A 19,088-nucleotide genomic window follows, 5' to 3' on the forward strand; every position below is an offset into this window, starting at 1 on the left:
CCTGCCACCCCCCACTTTCAGAAAAAAAAAAAGAAAAAAAAAAAAGATATTCTTCATGTGGAATAGTACCAGAATAAAGATTTCTCTCAGCCTTCTTCCCTTCTTCGTCTGTAATCCTCTCCATGCTTTCCAAGGCAGGGAAAGGGTGCCTAGAAAGGGAGAAACTGTGAGTATCTTGCCTGCTGCTAAAGTTTCATTAAATATTTTTCCTTTGCACCCTTGCATCTAGAGGGGAAGAAAATGACTGTTTGTTTGGCTGATTTTCACTGATCTGTTTATCTGTTTGTGTATGTCTTTTGCACACTCTTGGAAAAAGGTCAAAAACCCCTGAAGTTAGCATGAATTAAACAGAAGGAGGCTCTTTATTTCTTCATAATTTTAAGGCTTTTTTTTTTTCCCCATGAAGAAAACTGCATAGTTTTTATTTTCTAGCTTTTTACCAGGTTGTTCCACAAAGTATTTCCCTAGATGTCTCTGAGCCTCTCTCTCCTGTTGTCTGGCTTAGACATGCCTGCAGCTTTCTTACAAAAGCAGAGACACTGTCTCTTACAATCAGCTCTTTCTATATCTATACCCTATGAAACCTCTGCCTTCATAACTTAGGTGTATGAAAGGCAAAAAAAAAGGTCTCTCACAGCTCAGAAGCTGCATAGCAGCATCACTTTTATTACGTCAGGGACATAGGGAAGAATAGGGAAAATAGGGAAGCTTTGCATTTTTAATTTAGTATTTGCTGTGAATTAAGGGTAGCATATATTCTACTAACAACAGCTAACTATGAAAACTACCATACTGTGAAAACAGTAGCAGCTCTTAGGATAACAACTGCTAAAAGATTTACCACCACCACCATGCCCAAATTAAAAAATAAGTACATCAGCTCTGCATAAGAATCTCTGTCCTGTTGCAGTCCAAGACAGTCACAGAATCATGGAATGGTTAAGGTTGTAAGGGACCTCTGGAGGACATCTGGTCCAACCCCTGCTCAAGCAGGGACACCCAGAGCAGGGTGCCCAGGCCCATGTCCAGGTGGCTTTTGAAGATTTCCAAGAAGGAATACTCTGCAGCCTTTCTGGGCAACCTGTGAGAGTGTTCAGTCACCTACACTGTAAAAGTGTTTCTTGATGTTTACACAGCACTTCTTGTGTTTCAGTTTTTGCCCATTGCCTCTTGTCCTGTCACTGGACACCACTGAAAAGAGCCTGGTACCATCTTCATTGCACCTTCCCTTTGGGTATTTAAGTACATTGATGAGTTTCCTCTTGAGCCTTCTCTTTTCTAGGCTGAACAGTCCCAGTTCTTGTCCCTTCATCATATTGGTGGCCCTTTGTTGGACCCTTTCCAATATGTCCATGTCTCTCTTGTACTGAGAAGTCCAGAACTGGACACAGTACTCCAGGTGAGGCCTCACCAACACTGAGTAGAGGGAAAGGATCACCTTTCTTGACTTGATGGTGATGCTTTGCTTCATACAGCCATTCTTAGCCTTCTTAGAAGCAAGGGCACATTGATGACTCATTGATGTTCAACTTAGGTCCTAGGTCCTTCTCTGCAAAGTTGCTTTCCAGCTGGGTACCCCCAGTATGTCTTGGTGCCTGGAGTTGTTCCTCCCTGGGTGCAGAACTTGGCACTTTTTCTTGTTGAACTGCATGATGTTCTTGTCAGCCCATTCCTCCAGTCTGTCAATGTCCCTCTGAATGGCAGCACAGCTCTCCAGCGAATCAGCCACTCCTCCCAGTTTTGTGTCATCTGCAAATTTACTGAGGGTGAACTCTACCCTGTCATCCACATCATTAATCAAGATGTTAAACAGGACTGGACCCAGTGTTTACCTCTGGGGACCCTGCTTGTTACTGCCCTCTAACTACACTTTGTGCCACTGATCGCTACCCTCTGGCCCTAGCTGTTTAGCTTGTTTTTAATCCACCTCACTGTATGCTCATCCAGCCCATACTTCAACAGCTTCTCTATGAAGATCCTACGGGAGACAGTGTCAAAGGCTTTACTAAATCTAGAAAGACAATATCCACTGCTCTTGCTTCATCCATCAGGCTAGTTATTTTATTATAGAAATTTATCAGGTTGGTCAAGCATGACTTGCCCTTGGTGAATCCACGCTGACTACTCCTGATGATTTTCTTCTCCTTCATGTGCCTGGAAATGGTTAATGTTTGCACAAACATATTAGATTATTGTGAGTTACCAGTTTTATTCTTTTCTATTTAGAAAGAAAAGAAAGATTTTATTTTTAGGCCATGCTGAGAGTGCCTTCAGGATTTTTTTCTCTTTGTAAAACAATGTGTACATGTGGCTCTTCTATCAGGCTTCTGATTTCCTCACTGTTTTCAAATACATGCTTTGTCAGTCATTTCCTTACTTTTGGCAGGTTATTTGCAAACTGCCTTGATGACCCTCTTCAGCATCACTTTTGGATCCCCACTCAGTAGTATTGATTTCCCCACTGTGTACAGTATTGTTGTCAGCACTATATCTGTGGAACATTGCTTAACTGCTCTTTTTACTAAGTATCTCACCACTGATCTTTCAAAACTAGGAGCACTAATCTGCCAAGTTTTTTCACAGAAAGGTGATTTATGCCTAATCACACAATACAGCATATTCTTCATGCTGTCTTTATGGCCTAATTACAATAAGAGGAAAAGACACTTAACAGTGGACATTGCTACACACACTCCAGTTGTGCTTTTAGAAATTCAAAGGTAGTTGAAATAACAACAGTTCTGAAAGTTCATGTAAATAACTAGCTTGGTAGCCTGTGTGCAGGAGCAAGGGCTTACTAAAATTTATTTAATCTGCTCTTAAACCATGTGTATATGAAAAAATCAAATGAACCATGAAGTGGGTGGGACCTAGAGTTAAATAGACTGTCAAATATTCTGATAATGTCACATTTCTGTGACTTAGTTTCCTTTCTTAGTGAAAGCACAGCATGGCACTTTTGGAAACTTCTGTCCCAGTTTGCCTTAGGTGGCTCCTGCTGAGCAGAAGAGGATAAGAACAGCCAGCAGAACATAACAGGGCCTCCTTTACACTGTCTTACAGCTCATACAGCAAATGAGATTTTTTTTTTTTTTTTCTGATAGAGAGTGGCTGTCATCACTAAAGAGTTCTCTGCCTCTATGTCCTTCCTAAACATACTTCATAGAGCCTCCGGACCCAGAAAATAGCTGCAAGGAGGCATGACTCAAATAGGGACTCAGGTATTTTTGCACCACCTTATTCCTAGCTCTGTTCAAAGTGAAAAGTGGAAAATATTTTTGTTGAGAAACTGGAGATGTTTAGCCTAAAGTCCATTTGCTGGCATCAATGACCTATGGGCAGATTGCAATTTTTATTTCAATTTACATTCTGAAGCATCCTAAATATTTTTATCAAATTTGTTTGTGTATATTTTTACCTAACTGCTCTCTAGGGATTCATAAAGTCTGCCAAATTGTCGTACAGCAGGGGAGAAGGTAACTGTTATAGCACACAGCCTCATGATTAGACTGAAAGTGGTTATGGTTGACGGCAAACTAATGACAAATATTTTTAGGAAAAAAATGTTATCAAGATTGCTTAAAAATAAATCAAATGATAAGTAAGAAATTTACAGTAGTAAATTTTGGAAAGTGGTTTCTACAGAAACAGAAGACACAAGAACATGAACAATAACTGTTCCGCTGAGTTTGTTCACTTATCCTCCCAGGCTGGGCTTGTCAGTAGAATTATTGAAGCAGACCATAAAATCTCTCAAATATGTTATGTGATAACAAGTCTCTCAGAAGCTCACAAACAATCTTCACTGTCTTTGTGAGATTAAATAAACCATCTGGGACTCACTAAAAATGGTACAAAGTATATAATACTTTTAGTAGATGGCTTCCATTAGCAGTAGTTTGTCACAAAACTGCTATGTATTGTTTGTTACAGTCACTGAATCTTTATAGACATTATATTTTTATGAATACTATAAACAATGCTTACAAAATACCTTTGTATGTAAAAAAAAATAAAATAAAAAATGACATCTTACTCTATGCCAAAGAAAATTGTCAAACATGTTTGTCAGTGCGTTGAATTTCAAATTTATGTAGTAATTTTATTGGTGTTTATCAGAGTATTACAAATTTGGTTGCTTTAATTTGTTGCAAAATCCTAATATTCTCTGCTAAAGAAGATTAGATCATTCAGATGCAGCAAACAGATTTGAGCATGTTTTTAATTCTGAGCAGGTAGTATCGTGTGTTCAGTAAAATGAACATATCTTAAGTAATTAGGATTCTCAGAGACCTCTGCTGTTCAGAAAATAAAAGCCCTAGAAACAATCTAACTGTATGGTTTCTAACGTCTAGATGAAACTATCATATATTTTTTTCTCTTCGCTATATGGCTTTCATCTTACTTTGTTAAAAGGTAGCCAGGAAAGCTAAACAGGAAAGTCATTTCAAAACATTTATAACATTAATACTGCATAATACCAACTCGGTTGCATAGATATCTATTGCCATTCAGTGGCAGAGTATTGTAGATATTGCAGGAAATTAGATGTATTAGTTCAAATTTTCAAGTTGGAGGCTTAAATTTCACCCAAATCTTATCTGCCTATAAAAATGTATGTCAAGTCCAGCTGTTCTCATCAAAAGTTTCAGTCACAAAGACAATACTCCATCAGTTTGCACATAAAAGCAGATGCTTTGAATATGCAAATATTGTTCAGGTACACAAGAAACACATTAACTTATTGAGAAGGCACTGAGACAAGTGAGTTTACTACACCGTCCTACCAGCCAGTGTAAAATTCTCTTTTCCACACAAAAAAATCCTCTTCACTGTTGAAATTTCCATTGTACCAGAGAAGCAGTGTTTATCCTACAACTTTTTCTTGCAGTGTTAGATAGCCTTGGCACGGGTCATGGAATGCTTTTATGATAAGAACAAAGACCTTGAATTGACTGATAATCTCTGGAGAGGCAAAGTAAGGCAGAAAGGATAAATTTGATAATGCTTGTGATTGCTGGTGCTATGGAGAAAAGGTACTGAAGTATTTTACATGAGTTGGAACTTCCTAAGTGTTAAGGATGTTACATCCACCATATGGAGTTACAATACTCCAAATGAAAAGTGACATGTGTGAATCACTATAATCAAGTTATTGTCTGGACTGCAATCATCAAGCTAAAGGCAGTACTCCACCAGAAGGACAGCATTACTGCATCACTCTTTTTGGGATTGCTGAAGGTTGCCTAATTTAGGATTAACTGTAGATGTGTTAAAAAATAAAAATAAATAAAATAAAATAAAATGTTGTGTCTACATACCCTTCAAGATGTCCTCTTTTGTGTTTCCAGTTGGACATCATTCTTACTTCTGTTCACCTCCAACCAGTTTTTCTCCACCTGTGGATTGTTTTCATTCCAATAGTAGACGTCCTGATTGCAGGTGTTTGGTCATATGCAATGATGCAATGAAGTATAACCCTTGATATTTCCATATATTTGTGTTAAAGTTTGCTTTTCTGTCTCTCCTTAAAATAGCCACAGAAATCCCTGTGAGCAAATTTATAATTATTAATTACTCTCACCTATCATTTCTTCTGTTGTTTCTACCATTAAAAAAAAAAAAAAAAAAAAAAAAGCTCTTCCTGGATGCTAATATACAACTTTGTAATAAGCTCTGTGTAAGCAGGCTATTGTTTACTAGTTGTGCACACTACACTGAGCATAACAGGGAGCCAATCTTTCTGAAACTTTCAGACACTTCAATAATATAAATCATAAACAGAAAAAAAAAAAAACAGGTTTAGAAACATGCACTTTAACATTCTTATGAAAGGATGGGTGAAAAAGGCAGAGATGAAATCAGAGTTGGATGGGTGTCCAGCCTCAGTTCATCATAGCATTGCATGAATATTGCAAAACTATGTTTTTAACGATTAACAGGTTTGCAAATTCAGTAGTGATGAGATGGTTGATGTTAATGATTTACATCTTTTATTCAGAAAACAGATAAGAATATTTGAGTTTGCTTAAGAATTCCTGAGAGATTGTGCAATGGAGGAGAATCTACCTCTTTAGTATTCTCCTCCTCACACTATGCTTCTCCCAAACCACAGAAGCCAAACATTCAAGGAAAGATGTTTCAGCATGGTAAAAGGAAAGAGGAAAATGATGTGGCCATGATGATCATGCCCTTCATATTCTAATAAATTATGGTCCAGAGGAATAAGTTTGCTACTCCTTTCATTCCTTCAGTACAATATCAGACACTTATCCTTAAGACAGTAATAAAAGCATGTAATGAAGTGTAAATGTCATTTCTCTTCTCTCTGGAGCTCATAAAGGGGATCAGAACACACCTGTGAATTCGTCTTTCTACTTAACTTAAAAATCCAGTTGGTCAAGATGTCAAACAAATGTTGCCAAAGGCCCAGAACTCATTCTCTTGAGCTCCAGGCATTAAATGGTGACAGATCACAAAATTCTGTGGATGAACAAGGATGCTTTTCAACCTTCACAACAGAAAAAAGGCAACATACCAAACATTTTTGCAGGTTGTTTGTTGTCAGTGCATGCTCAAACTTCTTAAGAAAAGTATCTGGCTTTTTTTTTTTTTTTTTTTTTTTTTTTTTCATGTGGATTGAGCAACTTCATTCAGATAACAAAGGAAAGTGGAACACTGAAGTTTGGAAAATTCATGTGGCAGCAATAGATGTGTAAGCATCAGAGGCAGCAAGAGGTTAATGTTCACCGCTGCTTCAATAAGTGCTTCAATAAGTGACTTACAGCATGTTCTGATGGCAAAAGGAGTTGGCTGAGTTAGATACCAAAGACTAGGATGGATGACTGAGCTTAAGTTTTTAAAAGAGGACAGAAAGGAAGATGTGCATGGTGCAATGTGCATGGTGTTTCTGCCATCAGAACAAGTATTATTATTGCACATGTGTGCAACTTTTGTAATATTTCTATTTTTATGCTATTTTAAAAGTGCCAGATCCATCTATTTTCTGGCTTCACTCTTACAACTCTGATGCCAAAGAACTTGGCATCCTGAATGTTTTAGAAAACCTCAAGTTTTTCAGAAACTTTTTCTCTGACCCTGACAATGGCAAGAAAAATAAATAAATTCCATATAGTTTTGGCATAGATGTTTCGTTAAAGATTTGTGAATAAGTCCCTTGGAACACAAATTAACTCCACAACTAACTTAAGTAGCAAGATCCAATAGGTGGATGACTGCCAGAATTCATCTAGAGAGCATTTTCAGGTTGACAGTGCAGCAATAGCAAAGGAAATTGGGGTTTAAATCAACAATAAAATTCTCTTAAAAATATATCCTACCAATGTTTTAATAAAGCATTGTGTGTTTTTTATTTTCTCATTTTAGTTTTGTATGAATCAGAATATATAATATTTGGGGAACTTAAAAAGTCAATAAACTGTAAAATGAGTCTAAGGCATGCAAATTTACTTATTATTTTCCTATTTTATTCACACAGAAATCATTATCTGAAGTACATTACATTTAAACACAGTGAAACATATATTTAAGAATCTCTAGCCCTGTCTCTTTATGGTATTTACAAATACACATATCTTTTATGTCCTTGAATAGTCCCAGTAACTTACAAATATGCTTACTTTCTTTGGAGAATCATTGCTTAGTTTCATATTCTCCTGCTGCATTCAGCATTCTGTTTCATAATAGCCTATGGAGAGCTGAATATTGTAGGTTGTTTAGTGATATTCTTAAAAGCTAGTGAAATTTTACAATGTTTGCTATAGCACTATGTACCTTGTATTAATAATAATAATAATAATAATAATAAAGACTCCTAAAAAGACGTTTCCATAAACTGATTGTCATTTTGTTGCTGTTCTGAAAACATTGGCATTCACCCTTTCTATTCCAAAATGTTTAAGTATTAATTATTTAAAAGATTCATCTGATATAAACCAGAAACCAAATGTTTGTGTCTATCTCTCATTCAGGTAATAGAGGTAAAAAAAAATAAACACTTCTGTCCTTTATTTTTAGTTACAGAGAAGATGGCAGGCAATCTAGTGTAACTATCTAATCTATTGTTTTTCTGTATCACTTGACCTCTTCAATAATTTTACATTCACTTTCTTAATTTGATTTACCCGTTCCAGTTAGTTCAGGGAAAGTCGTGGAAAAGGAAATAAGATCTTTCCAGCTTTTCTGAAAATAAGAAGATAACCTTACTTAATCTACTCAAACCCATATTTATTACATGCACTACCAAGATAACCAGAAATATAACTTGTTTCAAAGCAAGTCAGATGTTATTAAATGGGTCCTAGATTAAAGCAACATCATTGGCTATCAAACTTACCCAAATTTAAGCCTAAAGTGCCATGCTATTTAATTTTTTTTTCCCTCATTTTGGATTTCTTTTGAGTACTCTTATTTAGTTAGTACATATTGTACTTGCTGAGAAAATCTAACTATGTTTTGTACTACTCAGTTTGTGGTTATAATTAAAGTTGAAATACTGTTTGATGTCTCAACTGAATGGTTTTCTCTTTAAATCCTGATGTTGATAGAAGTAATGCAGAGTAAAGTCAGAGACTATAGAACTGTGTAAGGCATGGAAAATGTGTGACTTCTGAAACAGGATAGTAGGATGACATATTCATATCTCCTGCCTGGTTCCTGTAATGCTTCATTCATGGGATGAACACCTTAAAAGTCAAGAAGCAATTGAGGCATGGATAAGCTCAACACCACTCAATGCAAAATGGTGAGCACCTGTCTATTTTATCAGAGAGGACAAATCTCTGTATTAGATGTTTTTTGGTTTTATTTTTATCCTTTTTTAAGCCATGCAGGTGTTCTTTGCCTTTACTTTGATTCTTTAAATTAAGGCATCTGTTTGATGAACCTGATTCAAAATGACTATAATTTGCATATTATTTCTTCCTTTAGTAGCTTGTGGGTAGAATCAAGATAAGAAAACAGATGCTTATCCAGTTATGACACTCACAAGGAAATACCCTTTGCCCATTGGAGTGATTTGATAATCAGAGTTGCAGGAGATATCAAATCCTATTAGATGTAATATGGAAACTAGGCCTTGTAATTGTCCTATAGTAGTTCATGAATGATTTGTGCACAGATACTGCACTTTTTTTCTATTGCATTTTCCCATCCCTACATCCTGTTTAGTGAAAATTTGCAGAGTTAACTCCCTTTATTTTTGATAAAATGCTTTTTGAAATAGAAGTGCAAGACCACAAATCACTGAGAAGACACATTTCCAGTGTACTGCAGATATGGGAATCTGAGAATAAGAAATTCTGCCTAATATTTTAAGACCCTCTCTGAGAGCATTAAATCACTGGATTTTCCTCTGTGCCTACATGCTTCTCCCCTTTTCTTCAAATTCCACTTAATGAACAATGCAGTGCCACTGAATTTATCAGAAGAAAATATACATTTCTCAGCAGAATGCAATTAATGCAAGTTGTCTTGCCAGCTTATTCTTGTCATATCCTCAGAAGGAACAAACTCTTATATTTACATGTGGAAGCAAACATCTACCAGTTCAGGCACACTTTTTGATAACAGCTTGATAAAATATTGGTGGCATGCTGTTGCAGTTAGCATTTCCTTTTGGGCATTACTTTGCTGTTTGCAGAGAGCAAACATTAACTGACTGTGGTAGCTGAGTTATCTGGGAAGCGGTTCATCCGGAACAGAGTTCAGATGTACTGTTGGGCTGTCTGGAGAAAAATCAGAATCACTGCTGCTTTCATTGTATCTGTTCTGACCAGAGTGCACACAGTTTCAGTAAGTAGAGAAAGTTCTTAAAATTATATGTAGCAAAGATCATAAGGTGAAAGAACATGAGGACCCCAAATAAAGTGGTTTCCCTTATGTAATTTGAGATTTATGACATTTTCTACTACAGCTAATGATGATACCTGCCAATTAAATGGTGGTTTTAACTCCAGATCTAAAAGAATTTGACAAATGGTGGCTAGAGATTACTAAACCTTTTTTTCTCAAAAACAAACAAACAAACAAGCAACAACAAAGAATCTAAGGAACAGAGATGACAATTAATGTCTGTGCAAGTGAAATAATGGAAATGGTGCTTTTGTCATTGGGTAACACTATGATTGTTTTGTAGAACTGAAGTCAGAAAAAAATAATCATTACATCTCCCTTGGTTGTATTTTAATAGCTTGTCCAAGTACTTAGGTGCAAAAGAACCTAACTGAAAAAAGTATATATAATCACTTGTAACAGCAATGCTGCCTCAGGACATCTGCTTTCATTACCTCTGTATTCCTCTATATCCTCCCCAAAAGAAAGAGCATTAAGTAGGAGACTGCAAGAGTTAATGTAGGCAATTGGAAGAGTAGTCTACTATAGACTGTAAAACAAATGTACCATGTGAAATCTTGTTCTTCAGTATGCATCTCATGAGCTTCAACAAGTCCAAGTGCAAGGTGCTGCACCTGCATCAGAACAATCTGAGACATGAGGACAGACTGGGAGAAGTACTCATTGAGAGCAGCCCTGCAGAGAAGGACTTGGGGGTTCTGGTGCATGAAAGGCTTGATATGAGCCAGCAGTGCATGCTTGCAGCCCAGAAGGCCAACTGCATCCTGGGCTGCACCAACAGAGGAGTGGCCAGCAGGTGGAGGAAGGTGATTATGCCCCTCTGCTCTGCCCTTGTGAGGCCCCACCTGGAGTGCTGCGTCCAGGTCTGGAGCCCCCAGCACAAGAAGGATGTGGACATGTTAAAGCAAGTCTAGAGGAGGGCTACAAAGATGATGAGAGTGCTGGAGCACCTCTCCTATGAAGAAAGGCTGAGAGAGCTGGGGATGTTCAGCCTGGAGAAGAGAAGGCTCTGGTATGACCTAATTACAGCTTTTCAGTACTTAAAGGTGTCTTATAAAAAAGATGGAGAGGGACTCTTTACTTGGGTAGATAATGATAGGACAAGGGGGAATGGTCATAAACTAAAAGAGGATAGATTTAGACTAGACATTAGGAGGAAATTCTTCACTGTAAGGGTAGTGAGGCACTGGAACATGTTGCCAAGAGAAGTTGTGGATGCCCCATCCCTCGAGGTGTTCAAGGCCAGGCTGGACTGGGTCTTGGCCAACCCGATCTAGTGGGTTGCATCCCTGCCTATGTCAGGGGTGTTGGAGTTAGATGACCTTTAAGGTCCCTTCCAACCTGAGCCATTCTATGATTATATGCACATTACTTGGAAGACTCAGTCTATCTTGTTTTTACCCATTTAAGACAGCTGCACTCACTGAACACAACAAAAAGAATCATAGAATCATTAAGGTTGGAAAGGACCTCCAAGATTACTATACTCAGAATGAAGAGTTTAAGTAGACTTATACAAATGAAGGACAATTCCAGTCTAGCTTTTTTAAATTGCATATTGTTCTTACACATAAAATCCTTGCTGTGCTCACCAAAATGCATTTTGTGTAACATTATGTCTTGAAAAGCATTATGGCTCATTAACTACATACCAACATGTAACACCTAGCCAAGACTTGAGTCTTGCTCCCCAAGGATCAGCAGTTGGTGCCACAGAACCTGAGGTTCCTTGAGATGTCTGCAAGTTAATGTCAGAGGGCTAGGAACTTTAATCCTTCCCTGAGAGCTCAGTTCATGCAATCAGATCAACACCCCTTCTGTCCACCTACAGTTGGCAGAGTGAGGTAGCAGGATCTTTCTCTACTGCAGCTACAGTTGCTCAGCACACTACTGAGAAGTCATTCTAAGTGATGCATTCATTTCAATAATAAAGTTGTATTTTTCACCTTATCAGGGTAAACTCTCTTTTTTATTGCTGGAATTATTTGCATTAGAAAGAATAACCTGAAGCAGAAGTTAAAGGAAGATTTAGACATTAAAGGAGTAAATCATTTACCTTAGTAAATATTTTAGGTCTTTGTTACACAATTATGCTGAAGAATTTGCTTATTTTTCCATGTTTCTTTGATGTTCATTACTCAATAAGGGAACACCTCACAGCTAAAGTCATTTCAACACAATGCTGTAAATGTAAGCTGCTTTTCATGTTCCTCTTGAATTCCTGTAACTTCTTAAATGGGATGCCAATTAAGCAAAGTAGCCAATATCTTGTTTAGTACCTTCCTCAAGGTTCCAACTGACAGACAAAAAAGTGCTAATTCGCATCACCACCAGCTAAGTTTCATTGCCTCATCAGACTGTTTTGAGCAGCTGAAATGAAGAGCATTCAAAGGATTCCTTGAGGGGGCTAATGCTGGCTTTACACTAATTTTATCTTCTCTCACAGCATAGTAGACTTGTGGAGGGAAGGAATAAAATAGAGTGAATTGCCTGGTTCTTGCCAACACAACCATCAGCAAAAGAAAGAGCACTAGAGGACTCCCAGATTGATCAGAGTAGAGAGGAAGGATGGCAAAGTAAGTGGCTCTGGGACTGTGATGATTGAGGGAAAAAGAGAGAGAGAGGGATAACTGAGAAAAAAATCCTCCTCTCAGAAAGAGTGGCCACATCAAAGACAAAGAGCTCATCTACATCCAGCTCTGGTTCATTGCTAAGGAAAGGGAGACAACAAACATGAATGGATATGTTATGAAGACACCTGAAACCAGTGATGATATATCTAAAAAGTGAGGAAGAGAAAGAATCAAAATTGCAGAAGAAAGGAGGTGAGATTATTTGGTATGAAAGTAAATGTTTAGAAGAGTCTGGATGTGATGGGCTACACCATGGTTCTACCAAGACCAAATGAGCGAGGGGACACACAGGTTAAGTACATCGTTGACAAAGAGTTGGTAGAAAAGTTAAGGTTTCATGGAAAGCAAGAAGATAAAAGAAAGAAAATGAAAAAAGATCATGAAAGATTACAAACTTAGCAGACGAGGAATTTTAAAGTTATGGGAAAGGAATGAAGAACTGATTTTTTTTTTTTCTGAAGGTGGATTCTGTGGGTGTTGAAGTTGAGAGAAAGGGATTAGCAGGGTATTATCACTAAAGTGGAGCATAAGGAGGCAGAAGAAAATTTAAGGATATGTTATTTCCAGATAGGAAGAAAATCTGGAGTGACTGAACAGAAAGGCAAAAACAGTATAAGGTGGGGGAAGAAAAACTACAAAAATTAAATAGATCATGGGAAAATAAAAGTGAAAAGGGTACACAGTTATAGTATAGAGCAAACTGTTGAGGAATGGGTAGAAACATGGGAACTAATTTTAGTTATACTGTTAAATGAACCGTAAAGTTTAATCAGAGTGAAAAGTTGAAACTTTATAAGCATTAAAAGTGAGATGTAAAGTCCAATTTATTTGAGAGGGCACTCTGGCCTTCTCTCTCTCTCTCATATTGTATGTAGTGAAGATGTAGAGAAAGAAGTCTAGAAAGTCTAGAAGTCTAGATGTAGAGAAAGAACTAACAAGGTCACGTAACTTTGATTTTTAATATATTTGCTATTTAAGACCTCCCCTATAAAGAATGAGTTGTCCTGGAAGTTAGAGCACTGGTGGTGAGCCAACACCAGAAATCTCATCATTGCTAGGGGTGTAAGAATTGCATCAGGAGGACAAAAAATTGGAATTTTTAGGGGAAGAAAACTGTTGAGAAACTTCCCCGGAGTGCAGTCACAACTTAGGATAAATCACTCGCTTCAGAAAATCTTGGCTGAGTGTTAGAGAGCTGCTCTAAGCAGAGAAGAGTATTAAAAATTTCTGCAGAAATCCCAACACTTCAAATGCTAAATTAGCTATTAAATTCAGTTGGATTTGAAGAACAATAAAAGCCTAATACCTACACTGCAGATAGCAGCTAGGCAGTGTAGGTGACTTTCCTTCAAATAACTGTAGAATTGTATTGGATTTATGTGGCAAGGGCTTGGTAGCAGGGGGCTGCAGGGGTGGCCTCTGTGAGCAGAGCCCAGCAGCCGCCCAATGTCAGATGAGAGCCAGCTCCAGACGGCTCCAAAAGGGACCTGCTGCTGGCCAGAGCCGAGCCATGGACAAGAGACTCTGGCTGGGCCTCTGGGAGAGCAGATTGAAGAAGGGGAAAGAACTGCTGTGCAACTGCTGCTGGGAGAGAGGAGTGAAAAATGAGAGAGAAGCAGCCCTGCAGACCCCAGGGTCAGTGCAGCAGGAGGGCAGGAGGTGCTCCAGGCACACAGCACAAGTTCCCCTGCGGCATGTGGAGAGGCCCCTGGTGGAGCAGGCTGTCCCCCTGCAGACCATGGGTCCCACACGGAGCAGATCTCCACGCTGCAGCCCATGGAGGAGCCCCCGGTGGAGCAGGTGGATGTGGCCTGGAGGAGGCTGCGGCCCATGGAGAGCCCCCGCAGGAGCAGGCCCCGGGCCGGAGCTGCAGCCCGTGGAGGAGCAGGGGGTCCCATGCAGGAGCAGGGGGTCTGGGGGGAGCTGCCGCCCGTGGGGGACCCGTGCTGGAGCAGTTTGCTCCTGATGGATGGACACCTCCTGACAGATGGACCCCTTCCCATTTTTCTTTGAGAAGGGGAAGTGAGAGAGCTGCTGTAGTAGAGTTTAGCTGCCCAGCAGGGTAAAACCACCATGAGAATGAACAGAGGGATACAATTTTTAAATGAGTAGAATATTGTTAAATTAGCTGTAAAGTAGATACAGGAGCGCAGAGATTATTAAAACCTTGATTTAATCCTTGACTTAAAAAATATTTACTTGGCTTGTGTTATGAACAGTTCACATTAATGATGCATAAGTGTGGAAAACAGATGCTTAATCTTGTATTCGATAAACAACAGGTGACATTTATAGTATTTATTGCCATATTAACCATAAAACTATATACAAACTATTCCAATCTTTTGCAGAAGGGAACACCACAATAATTTTCATTTAAGATTTTCCTTGACATAAATTGTCTTAAAACTTTCTAATTTGTTGAAATGTCATTTTATGTGAAACAATTTCAAGAGGGTATTCCTAATAATTTTATGAGTTCCTCTTATTTCTTCCACATAGGAACAAAAAGATTACTTGGAGAATACCACTCTCTGTTGCCAAACTGCATCATGTGAACCAGTGGGCTATTACAAAAAGGTGTATACTGTAAGGGTTCTCCGTCCAAAAACCAAGCAAACCAAAAGCTTCTTTGAAAACCTTCATCCTTAGGAGAAGAACTTGTGTTTCTTGTGTGAACTGAGAGTTTTAACTCTTCAATTTTAAGGAGTTCAAATATTTGAGTATAACATCCAATGGTAGGTCCCTGCCAAAGACCTATATCACTTCATTGATTGCACAAGGAAGCCTCTAATTTGGGTTCTCTCATAGACCTTGCTAAAGCCAGACATTTATAGGTTTTTAGATGGTGAGTGGAGACAGGTTATTAAGCTTCAAGATTAACTGCAAAATTCATGTCATAGAATCGCAGAATCATAGAATGGCCTGGATTGGAAGGGACCTCAAAGACCTCAGGGACCTCACCTAGTTTCAACCCCTCTGCCACAGGCAGGGACGCCACCCACTAGATCAGGTTACTCAGGGCCTCATCTAACCTCGTCTTGAACACCTCCAGGGATGGGGCATCCACAACTTCTCTGGGCAATCTGTTCCAGAGCCTCACTATCCTCTGAGTGAAAAATTTCCTTTTAACCTCTGATCTAAATCTCCCCTCTTTTAGTTTAAAACCATTTCCCCTTGTCCTATCATTATCTACCTGAGTAAAGAGACCTCCATCCTTTTTATAAGACCCCTTTAATTATTGAAAGTCTGTGATGAGGTCACCCCGAAGCCTTCTCTTCTGGAAGCTGAACAGCCCTAGCTTTCTCAGCTTGTCTTCATAGGAGAGGTGCTTCAGCCCCTTGATCATCTTTGTGGCCTTCCTCTGGACCAGCTCTAACAGCTCTAAACAGAGGGAGAAGTCCCTCCTCACATTTGTCCTGGAGCCACACCATGTTTGAAAAAAATCATAGAGGAAAATTAGTGCCCTGTCTCTTGCTCTCTTGCCTCTTACAGACTTACATTTGAATACCTCTCATTTTTCTCAGTTATTTTCAAAACTTCAACATATATATATATAATTTTTGGTTGGTGAAAAGCACAGGATTCAGTAGTATGTCCCTAGCTGGTATGATTTTTTTTTTTTTAATGCAAACCATCACACTGGCTACTTCAAAATGCCCTTTTTGTTAGTATTTTACAAGATTCCCTTGAAATTTAAGGAATGTCTGAACTTGAGATAAACTAGAATCCTCTTTAAAAAACAGGAGCATAAACACGTCAGAAATGAATTTAAAACAGGATGAATTCCTAACGAATTTCTTAATAATATTTATTCATGGTAATTCTCACTCTTACTTCCTCCAACTGTGCCTTAAGGAAAGATTTAATTATGAATGTAAGCAGGACAGAGAATCAGCCATAATTTTACTTTTTTTTTTTTTTAAACATAACCAAGTCACAAGTTCTTTAAACTCTTTCCCCTTTTAGTCTTCTGAGAGTGCCTCTAATGAAATACAGAAAGGAAGGGATAATGTTATGCTCTTAGAGTTGTTCATTAGCAGTTGGCATTTGGGACTAAAGTGCTCTTCTGTTCTCCATGATGCTCTTTCATTGTTCATCTCTGCAGTGATACTATCCGTAATGGCAACAATGGCTTTTTAACCCCTTCAGTAAGTCATGACAGAGAATTCTTTAGTGAGGCTACATGTCAGGCACAACAGTCAAACTGTGTGACAAGTGCCTCTGGAACCAATTAAAACTGCTTGAAATCTTCCCTTATTGTTACAAAGGCTCACTCAACCTTTTTGCAATTAATTTTTCCTCATCATAAAATTAAATCTGATGGATAGCAGGGTCAGAAAAGAGCATGCTTCAAATCATGTTAGGTTGGAAAGAGTCAGGGAGCAATGGTGGATCGTTCCTTTGCTCCTTTGAATTACATACAGTATTTTCAAACACTTCTCTGGTGTATTTTGGTGCTACTGGTGGTAGCAGAACACAAAGCTGTCATTGGAAATGCTTTTAAAAGGAAGTGGGGGCTTGCCATTACAGCACTGCATCAGTTCTGGGAACTTTCTCAAAGAAATTATCTTGGCCTTCATATGTGAATATGAGCAGCTAGTCACTCAACGTTTTTCACTTGCTGTTGTTCCAAATATGAACTGGAAGACAGAATAATTTCACACTTGTGAAAATATCTTCATTCGGGTTTGTAATGCTTTAATACAAGAGGGAGAGTGTGTCTCTAACACATGGGTCCATACCGGGAGTCAGTGAATTACCTCCTTGAATGGCATTTCAGATGCACATAATAACATGATATGCATTACTTTTCATACTGATGACTATCAAATAAAGTTATGTGAATTTTTAGAACTGATAATAGAAGTTGTCAATCATATCTAGCATTCGGCTTTAGTTTTAATGAAAATTGACATCTAAAATTGACATTTATTTGGGGCTATTCATGCAGACATTTATTACTGCTGATAATTTTTCATCAGTTCTCATGCTTTGCATCTTTGCATCATACTGTTCCCTATCTATAAGTCTATCTGCACATCTTGCACAGAAAAAAAACGTTACATTTTAATTACAGTTTTCATACACATTTACGTATTTCAGCATCAAAATAAAGTTGTAAGATTTGTAAGAGCAAAAAATATTTAAAAAAATATAAACAGTGGAATTCACCAAATCTTTACTGAAATCAGTTTCATCAGACTCTTGGCTCTGTGATAACCAGAAGCATTACTTTTGTAATTTTCACAGTTGTCTTTACTGAAGTAAAACAAATTCAGATGTTCATGTTCAAACTGAAATATTTCTTTTGCCTCATTTTTTTTTCTAAAAAGAGCTAAATGAATGTGCAATGCTTAAGGGTATAAGAGACATAGATATGGTGCATAAAGCCAGGTTACTAAGCTTTGCAAATGGATGCTGTTTATATTTTCAATGGTAAATGACTTCTCTTTTCCATACCTTTGGTTGTGTAGAGATTAAACTTGTTTATAATATTCTGACATCACATTGACATATCTTTATTAGGCGTTTATGTGACTCAAGTCTTTTGACAATAGAATTTTCTCTCACACCCAGTACTTTCTACTGCAACACAAAAACCAGTCTCCAAACAGCTTTCCTGAAATATTTTTAGGTCTGGTTATATCACATCTGTCTCTGAAACTGAGCAGAAATTACTCATTTCTACTACATTATATTCTTTAAATTATACTGCCTTTACAGTTTCTTCATCATCAAGAAAACAATAATTTGCCTCCATATTTCTATTTATTTTGCTCAAGATGCTTTGTGGGTCAGGGGAATTGCTTCTTTTTCTTTTTTTTTTTTTTTTTTCTTTCCTGAATAATAAGCACTTTCTCAAGATTTGAAAGTACAAAACAAAGTGTTGCATTGATTTCCCCTTTGATTTTTGCCATCTCTGAAAAGGTGTTTAAGCTTCCTCATGCTTCAGATCTGTCAGATGAATCTTCTGAAGCAAGGGAATTGACAGCATTTTCCCAATTGTTGTGCACGTATCATGCTGACATAAGCCATGAAAACTACTGTGTTAGAACCCCTCTAGGGAAAATATGCAAATACTTTTTAGCAACTCTATACTCTGCTCTTAACATCAAAATAGAGGCTTTCCTTCTTTTTCAATTGACTTGAATATATACAAGTAGTAAATAAACAAATGAATGTCTTCAGATCAACATAATTGCCAATCTTTAGTGTGAAATTAACTGCTACATGTGTATGATGAGAAATATAAGGAACACATGGCAGGTACAGTTGCCTTCAACTTAGAACTGCAGAAGTCCACGCAAGGTCTGCTGAATTACTGTAGAAAATCACACTGTTTCCCACAATAACCTACATTTTTCCAGAACACAGATTAGTAAAAAGGCCCCAATATGATATATTTCTAAGACAGAAAAATAGATAACTTGAGTTGCAAAGAGTATTTGAGAAATTCTCCTTATAACATGTGGTATGCATTGAATCTTACTAGAATTCTGCATGAGAGTTGCTACTTCAAGATGCCTTAAAGCATCTTTCCATCCTGATTTGCAGGAGGAGGACTGTACTCATGATTTA

The 19,088-nt window shown here is 37.9% G+C and overlaps 1 protein-coding gene across 9 annotated transcripts in view; it reads right to left on the bottom strand.

Annotated features, from left to right (window-relative positions):
* The window catches only part of LOC308191757 (uncharacterized protein), a 109,773-nt gene that overhangs the window by 30,583 nt on the left and 60,102 nt on the right, over positions 1-19,088 (bottom strand). For 8 of the 9 annotated variants that reach the window (XM_080584561.1, XM_080584567.1, XM_080584564.1 and 5 more), the window contains exon 6: positions 70-149. The exons of the other annotated variant lie outside the window; for it this stretch is intronic. In XM_080584561.1, coding sequence (XP_080440687.1) covers positions 70-149 — 80 coding nt within the window. The remainder of the gene's footprint in view (positions 1-69; positions 150-19,088) is intronic. 9 annotated transcript variants of the gene reach the window in all.

The sequence above is a fragment of the Anser brachyrhynchus genome, assembly GCF_964034855.1.
Source record: "Anser brachyrhynchus genome assembly, chromosome: 3".
In the NCBI taxonomy this organism is placed as follows: domain Eukaryota; kingdom Metazoa; phylum Chordata; class Aves; order Anseriformes; family Anatidae; genus Anser; species Anser brachyrhynchus.